Source organism: Pagrus major, chromosome 16, assembly GCF_040436345.1.
Source record: "Pagrus major chromosome 16, Pma_NU_1.0".
In the NCBI taxonomy this organism is placed as follows: domain Eukaryota; kingdom Metazoa; phylum Chordata; class Actinopteri; order Spariformes; family Sparidae; genus Pagrus; species Pagrus major.
The window spans coordinates 12,676,445-12,685,124 of NC_133230.1; the positions used below are offsets into that span (position 1 = coordinate 12,676,445).

At 46.9% G+C, this 8,680-nt stretch overlaps 1 protein-coding gene across 1 annotated transcript; it reads right to left on the reverse strand.

The window, feature by feature from the left end:
• Window positions 1–6,447: 6,447 nt before the first annotated feature.
• Window positions 6,448–7,434, reverse strand: LOC141011143 (cyclin-dependent kinase 5 activator 1). The gene has a single exon (XM_073484382.1). The coding sequence runs from the start codon at window positions 7,432–7,434 to the stop codon at window positions 6,448–6,450; it is 987 nt and encodes a 328-aa protein (XP_073340483.1).
• Window positions 7,435–8,680: the final 1,246 nt, after the last annotated feature.

Genomic DNA, 8,680 nt, shown 5'->3' on the forward strand with positions numbered 1-8,680 from the left:
AAAACACAAGCGTCCCTGGATAATCTGGAGGGTTGGCAAGTATGCCTCTAAATTGTACTGATTCACAGTCTTGATTAAATGTACTCAGTCACGTTTCGCCACTGGAAATGGATAAAATGTGAGAAAAAACATTTTCACTTGATTGTGCCGAATATGTGACATTGTAAGGGCACAATTGAATTTGAAATCTGCAGCTGTTAATGTGTGTGAATGTGACAGTGGAAGGCAGACGCTCTGCAGAGCACCGCCACTAAACCCGCACATAGAAAACCTGCTTTCCTCTCTTTGTTTTGTATTTTAATCTCCCAGAACAAAGCCCCGACTTTCATGTTTCTCTGCTGCACAAAGTTTCACATCGTACTGAGAGGAGGCTGTTGCCGAGCAGAGGCAGCATCACAGTGTTTCCACCTGTGGTCGGAGCAGGGAGGGTGGTGATTGACTGCAGCGACATGCTCAGATGGAGCGCAGCCCCCCTCTGACAGGAAGCCAAAGGGCCATCTGCAGCGCCCGGGCTATTGTGCGCCTGTGCATTAAGCTATTTTATGTCCCACATGAATTTACTGCCAGTCTTAAGTTAGCGGGATTGCAGGCGGAGAGTATTTCATGTGTACTGTGGAGGAGAACAAAGGCAGTTTTTAGTTAAGTGTGTGAAAAGCTGCACGTGGATGAAAAGAGGGGAAACAGCAGATCTGGATTTCAGCTCGATGCTTTATTAAATAATCAACATAGTAAACAACATCATCATCATGAAAAAGGAACAAAAAAAACATGAAAAATGAAAACAGTCACTTTTGTTTTTCTTCAAGTTTCCCCATCAACAGTATTTTTTTACTTTTAGCTTCACACACACATTTTAGTGGCTTTACAAAAGTCACTCGAGGTGTTGTGCTGCTTCGTTACAACGACGGCTGATGAACGTAACTATAGAGACTCACGGAGATGAAGAGTTATATATCTGTATTAACATCTGTCCAGTGTTGACGCAACACAGAGAAGGAGTTGTGAAATTTGAAAGGCGAAGCATCAGAGGCGAAGCTACAATCAGTGAAGCTGAGCCGGAGCTGTCTGCGACAAACGCTGCACGCACAACGGCTGCCTTTGTGTCACCAGCTGGTGCACTGACGAAGAAAGCTATTGATAGCCGCTAACTCGATCACTTCTTTATGTATACTGTTGTCTGTGTGAATCTGAGGGGAGGCAGATGATGCATCATGACCACAACTAAATTAGCAAATAGACGAGTGAAGTCTGGTACGACAGCTGAGTTTAAAATAAAATAGTTATACTTCTGTCATATGAACTCACATGCTTTTGCTCTTTCAGGCTTGAGAAGATGAGCGTCGATTGTTTATTTATTTTTTTGTCTCTATTGTTTTTTTCTAAACATAAAAAAAAACAGACCACCATAATGATGATAGTTACACCTGCAGTCAGAAGAGACTTTTAATACTGTTGATCACACCACTGTTTCCTATAAAAAGGAAAACACTCCGACGAGATCCAAGTTTTAAGTTACCGAAGAAACAATCGTTCATTTAAAACATCACATATAAAAATCAAACAAAAGCAGAGGTAATAATAATAAAAAAAGAAAAAGAAACGTTTCTAAACTACCTGGCTGGCATGCATGCTACTACACAGCAAGACAATTTCTTTTTGTTCATTTTTTTTTTCAGTCTTAACAGCTCTTTTTTGTTACACTCCCACATATTTACATCATCAGTCTGAGGTGTGTCATTGGAAATATCACACCGACCTACAGCAGCAGCAGCAGCATACTGAGATAACACAACTCACAGAGCTGTGGTGAAAAGTCTTGGTATATGCTATATTTTTCTTATTGTCAACAAGAGCGTAACAAACACTTGAAGCCTAATTTATCTTCTTCTATGAAAAACACATTAATGAACCACAATATTGCACTGGGGGGACACTTTCCTTCACTGCAATGAACGTGGGCACTGTAGTTTTTTGTTTAATTAATCCTGATTATATAATTTCGCTGCTTTAAATAATCAGAGCAGCAAATGTGTATTCTTCCGCAGCTGAAAGTAGTTCCCGAACAAATTCGCTTTTTTCTTCTGTTTGAGTAACATTCGTTGAAAGCTACAGTGCTCAGGTTTTAAAGGAACGTAATTGGCATTTTTTAAAAGAATAAAAGTACATTCATGATTTTTTTTTTTAAGATTTATGTGTGGGAAGTAGTGAAATTACAGTCAAGTGCATGTTTGTCGTTGACAGTAAGAAAAATATAAAATAACACAAGTCTCATCCGTTAAATCTTTTATCACATTGTTCACACAAACCCAAAAGTCTCCAAAACAGAGCCAGTCTAAGGCCCATCTGAAATATTCTGTAAAGTCCCGGATGAAGGTCCCATCCACAGAGAAAGCTCCAGTTTTAATCGCGTTTTAAATATTTGGAGTCACTTCCTGCATAACAATAATCCACAGAGATGTCACAGGCATCATGTGTCTGTTTGCAGTCGGTCAGAGAGTTCAGGAAATCACACTGAGGGGTTTGATTGGATGACGAGAATTAGCACTGCAGTTGAGATGCGAGTTAATTGGCTTGGAAGCCGCTCCGCTCTGCGAAACGATTGGAGGAACGGCTACGCGATCCAGCTCGGCGACTGATTGGACAAGAGGTTGTGAAAGAGGGGACAGTTGCATCCAAAGTGCGTCACATTTGACAAATTTAGTTAAAGCTCAATTAAGCTTAAGTGACCATGGTTCCTCTGTGTCTGTGCCAATATTCAGCGTGAAAAATGACCCAAATATCAGCAACAGTTGCTTTTTATTGAACGGTTTCATCGTGCTGCTAAAGGAAAAACCTACGGCAGATTGTTCCTTATCTGTCAGGTCAAGAGTGGTTATCTGCATATCTTTAACACACTGTACTGTATCTTCTGATTTAATTTAACATCCAGGTCTACAGGAGATGGGTGGTGGAAGCAGCTGTTGCCCTTAACTTTGACCCACATTCACATCCAAACACATCCAACCCGATGCCAACAAACAGTCCCATTCTGCCCTTCCTCGTCCTGACAATGGCTGGCGGGTGTGGGGTGTCAAATCTAATGAAACAGCCAGGGAACAACAGCTGAGTGTGTGCGCAAATGGGGTTGGAGGGGGAAAGAGAGAGGGAGAGGAGGGGAGGGGAGGGGAGGTTGAGTCAAGACACTGGTGTCCTTGTCAAAACCAGGGCCAGAGAGAGAGAGAGAGAGAGAGAGAGCTGCACTGACCGCAACAACGAGCCCAAAATGGCTGCCAGTCAAAGCTCCAGAAAAAAAAGAGACTCTCTGAGCGTGAATCACTGCCGTCACTCCGCTCTGGTTGACTGGTGTGAGCTCATGCGAGATCCCTCAGAGGCAGGCCTGACTCCAATAAGCCTGGGTGAGCTGGAATGGGCAGCAGGGTTGAGCTCTGGGTCTCTGAGGCCCCCAGTTTGTTACAGCAGGATTTGAAGGCTGAGCCGAGGGGGCCAAGAGTGCACGACAAGTGTGACACCGAATCTCATCGGATTCTGAACCGTTTACTTATTTCCTCATGTTTTCATCCCAGTGTGCTGCCTCTCTCTATTTGATTGGGTGGGAGGATTAGGACTGGATTACCCAAGGAGGGGATGTGAGCCGCAGTGTGTTTGTTTGCACACAAGGACGAGCACAAGGCCGGACTAAGGTTGACTAAGGTTTGCCCTCCATGGCTGGAAAAAAAAGAATTGCTTTAATTAGATCAGCCTATCATGCCAACTTTGATTAGATTTTGATAGACCGACCACGAGCCGTAAAACAAACAAAAACAGACGTGACGCAAAGCGATGCCCTGTGCTCCTGTTATGTGACCCTGTAGCATCCAAACTTGTTATTGTAGCCGTTGTTTGAGAACTCAGGAAGATTTAAAGTTAAAGTTGAAGGGTATAACTAAAAGGGATTCCCTGTGGATGCTATCACATGAACCAATCTTGGCAAGTGAGCTAGCTGGCTAACATAAAGGCAGCAGGGTTATGGCTATTTTTTTTTTCAGCTCCTTAAAATTTGTGGGAACCAGAGCATGGATTCCCAATGGACCCAAACTCAGTATACATTTAGAAACAATGCTTGGGTGCAGGTCAGCGTTGGCATCTTGTTGAATTCATACTCAAAAACAAATAGGGGGCAGCATGTCGCCAGAGTAATGGCTGCTAACTGTAGCTACCATTAGCTCGTTAGCTCGGTTAGCTGTGCAGCTAGCAGCCTGAGGTTCGTTATTTATGACACTGCTTTGAACGCAACACAGAGGCTGTTCAGTGCTACATCTTACATTAACTGCATCTTCTTTAATTTGGGTTTGGACGTTAAAAGTTCGGGTTGGTTTCAGTGGCTGCTCTCTCAGACTTGGTCGTGTTCAGACGCTCCGCTGTGCACGTCCCTGTCAGCACATGTGTGCAAAGGTCGGATCCAATAATGATGCTTGTTTATCATACGACCTTGCGGGCGAGTACATACACAGTGTGCTGCAGTGTCACAGCTGAGTGTGCAAGGACGACTATCACATGGGGGAGGAAAGTGGAGCGCCTAAACCTCCAGATGCCTGAACACAATAAGATTACGGCTTTGCCGCATGCTATTGCAGACATCTTGGTGGAAGTCAAGCATCAATGAAGCAGCTTCCTGAACCAACAGCATCCTACTGTAAACCGGTGGTTCCCAACCGGAGGGTCACAAGGTGCATTTGAGGGGTTTGAAGATGATTAAAGCAGAAAACTATTTTTTTTTCTTTGCTTTTTTGGGAAAATGTCAAAATAAAACAAGAAGAAATGTCTTTGGTTGAACTAATAACAACCGTAGACAAACCGCACTGTCATATATAACAAGCAGGGTCTGACTTTTTTATATTAAAAAATAAATAACTATCAATTTATTGTCATTTCGAAGCCACTGTGATGCATAATAAGCAGTTAATTTGTGTTTTTGTCCCCATTTTTCTGTCTACTTTTTACTTGGGACCAGGCTGGATAACGAAACCGATTTAAAATATATTTTGCAGTGTTGCAACGATGAACCATGAGCTCATCTGCGACCATCTCTGACATGCTCAAACATTAAAACACAGGGGACAGAGTGATTCAAGCTACTGAAGCACAAACGCCGATGGTTCGTTCAAGGGAATAATTTAGCACGAGAGTAACAGGAGTTGAGAGAAAACAAGCCTCCTGATGGCAGATGAGAAAGTGGGACAACAACAAACCACAACCGTAGTCATCTGACGGGATATCTCTGCTGCCTCTACGGTGCACCCTGAGCTGCACACGTGTGCCGTTTTATTCATGCACCGAGGAGAATCGAGCACACACGACTAGGTATTTAAACTAGTGTGTGTTTGTGTACAAGTGTGTGTTTATAGTCCAGCCCAGTCCAGCCTGGCCTGGATTAGCCGCTGAGGCTCTGCAGGGCTGTCGAGTGGACAAGAAGGGGGCAGAGGTTGAGCGAAGGGAGGGGCTGCAGTAATCTGCTAATCTCATTAATACCACGGCTGTGGGTGCCCTGTCAACAAGACGTGGGGAACAAAGGATGGAGTAAACAGCTGATGACCCTGGCTGCCGTCCCGCTGCACACACACACACGCGCGCACACACACACACACACACACTCAGCCATGCCCACACAAAACATGTCAATCTTAAATCCGTGTTCTGCTTGCACCACGAAACTCTCCAAGATGAGATAACAGAGGAGTCTACTGGCATGTTTGAGTGGGTAAAGAGGAAAAATAGTAACCGTCCCCTCAGGCCAGACGACCCCTCAAAAGGCTCCACAAAACACTGCCTGTTCGTTTTGCTTTAGTGATTACACAGCGCACAGCAGGACCAGCGGGGCCTTACATGGACCTCTCAGCTGTTCCCATCAGTCTGAGTCACTTTTCACTGCTGGCACACGAGGGCTTAGCCAGCAGCGGATGTCAAGATGTCTCCTTGTATTGTCCGGGAAAATATAACTCGGCCTAGGTGGATTATATCGTCTGTTTCCACTTGGTGGAGTTCAGAATAAAACAAATCCGTGATGGTCTTGTGTGAGTGATGATCTTCTTGTCCTGATCACATTCAGATAGGAGGATGCTGGGGGGCAGCTGGGGTCAGACGCATGGGGGGTCAGACGGGGGCACAGGTGGACCAAATGGTTCCTCAATTCAAGTAAACTCAGGTGGATACTCCAGGAAAACAAACACAACTACCAAACTCTGTTGGCCAATTATCAGAGGAACTCTCAGGCGGGAAAGATGCTTATTTCTATCTGTGGATGGAACGGGACAAAGGCAACAAACACAGATGGGGTGATTAAATACGTCTACGTAACTCTGTCATGATAGGCCTTCATTGAAGAAAAAGGTGAGAGGAATCTGTATGAGACAAATGTGTGTATGCATGAGTGTACAAAAGGCATGCGGTCAGCAAGGATCAAACTTCCTCTCACCGGTCCAGCACTCGACTGTAGTCCTGAGGCCCACAGCCGCCTTCACTCTTCAGTTCAGCAAATACTTGAGTGAAAAAGTGCGGGTCTGCGTTGATGCGCAGCATTTTGGCGCTCGTGGCGTCGATGATGGCGAGACAGCGGTCCCAGAAGGCCTCCTTACCCGCCTCCACCAGGAAGGGCTTGAGCGGGTACGAGATCTCGTTGCCCATGTAGGAGTAGGACAGGTAGAGGCAGGTGAGCAGGATGGCCTGCAGCTCGTGCTCCGACGCCACCAGGTCGCCGTCCACGACGTCTCGGCACAGCATGTAGACGAAGACCACGTTGGCCGGCGTGACGAAGGCCTGGTCCTGCCAGCCCTGCAGCAGCAGCGAGCGGTCCACGGCCCGCAGCCAGAGCACCGGGTCGGCCGGAGACAGATGCTTCAGGCGGTAGCAGCGACAGCACAGGAACTCCCCGAGGCAGCGAAGGAGCTCGCTGGTGGACGCCTGGACGATGACTCGCTTCGGGGACGACGTCACCGTCCCTTGGGGGATTTTCTTCACAGAGGAAAGCTGCTGGGACTTGCTGTAGCTACATCCGTGCCCCTGGCCCAACCCCAGGCCATAACCGAGCCCTAAACCCAGTCCTGCTGGGCCCTCGTAGCTGGACAGGTTGGCACAAGAGAGCGACTTCTTCACATTCTCGCGGTTGAGGTGCAACACGGGGTCCTTCTGGTAGATATTGATGTTGTTGTTGTTGTTGAGAGGGTCCCCGATGGCTGCCGGACCACCTTTCTTGGAGTTGCCCTTCTTCTTGGTCGAGGCCACCAGTCGCTTCCACGTGAGTGCCGGGAGGAAGATGGACTGGCCCCTCTTCAGCCCGCGGTCCTTCTGACTGTTCAGAGAGCGGCTGCTGAGGCTCGGGTAGTGGCTGAGCGAGCCCGGCCGGTTGTCATAGTAGCCTGATTTCCGAGAGCCGGGAGACAGCGATAGCACGGTGCCCATGGTGAGTCAGTGCTCCAGAGATTAGACTGCTGTTAGAGAGAGGGGGACGAGGCTGAGCTCTCTTTTAAGTCTTAATATCCAGCAGAGGTGAAGAGATGAGTGGTGCAGACATGTCAGGGTGAGCTGGACGGGAGGAACGTCACCTACAGCACACAGGAAGAGGTTTTACAGAAATGTGCATTCAGATATCACTTTCTTCAACCTTTCTGCCTTTTCAACAAACCCACTTAACTTTCTATACAATTATACAAGAGAAGGAGATCAAAGTGTGCAAAAACATCCATGTTTGCAGCCATTTGAACATCACACAGCTTCAACTAAAAGAGGAACAAGCTCATATGTGGATACAGACAGACAGTGTGGAGACAGACGATTTGCTCCGATCTTTCAGGGGAAAATACGCGCTTTAAAATGGATTTCAGGGGTTAATCATCAGCCTGATTTAATCTATGTCATCCTTTCTCTGAAATCTGTTCAGATTCCTGGATTCAAAACTAATTAAAGGACTCTATCTTTCTCGGAATGACTAAATTTAGCAGCCAAGAGCGCACAGGACGCACTTATTATCCACATTTTTGTGAAAATAGTTTCAAACATTCAAATAAAACAGCTGTGGCATCAGAAAACAACACATTAATCTTCCCATTTATTCTGATATTTTCCTCTCTGAGCCGCTCACCTGTGTGGACGAGGTGTCCGGGTACGAGATGATCCCCGCCGCAGTCCGCGATGATGCAAAAGATACGAAGGAGCGCAACAAATGCGCTGTTTCTGCAGGATGAGGTGGAGATGTGTCTGCAGAACCAGCGGCACAGAGTCACTCTTGCAGAAGCTCTGACCCAGTCTTCAAAGGTGCCAAGTGTCGGTCCTCGCCAGGCGGAGTGCAGGTGTCATCCTCCGCTGCGCCTCAGAGCCTGGAGGCGAGACTGACGCGCGACTTCACTCTGATTAACTGTCTTTTTACGCGTGTCTCCATATTCACAGCGTTAAACTTTCACACTGTCTGAGTCCTCTCGATGTACTCCATGTCTCAGGTCCGAGCGAGAGGTCTCCAGGTTCTGGTTCCTGGTCTCGGGTGCAGCTGTGAGTCCTCACGCCAGAGCTCCAGTCTCCTACTGACCGGTGAGTGAGCCGGCAGTCAGACCGACCTCTGAGCAGCTCCACACGGGAGAGGAGGAGCAGCCAGTGAGCGTCACACACACACACACACACACACACACACACACACACCCACAACGCCTCCCTG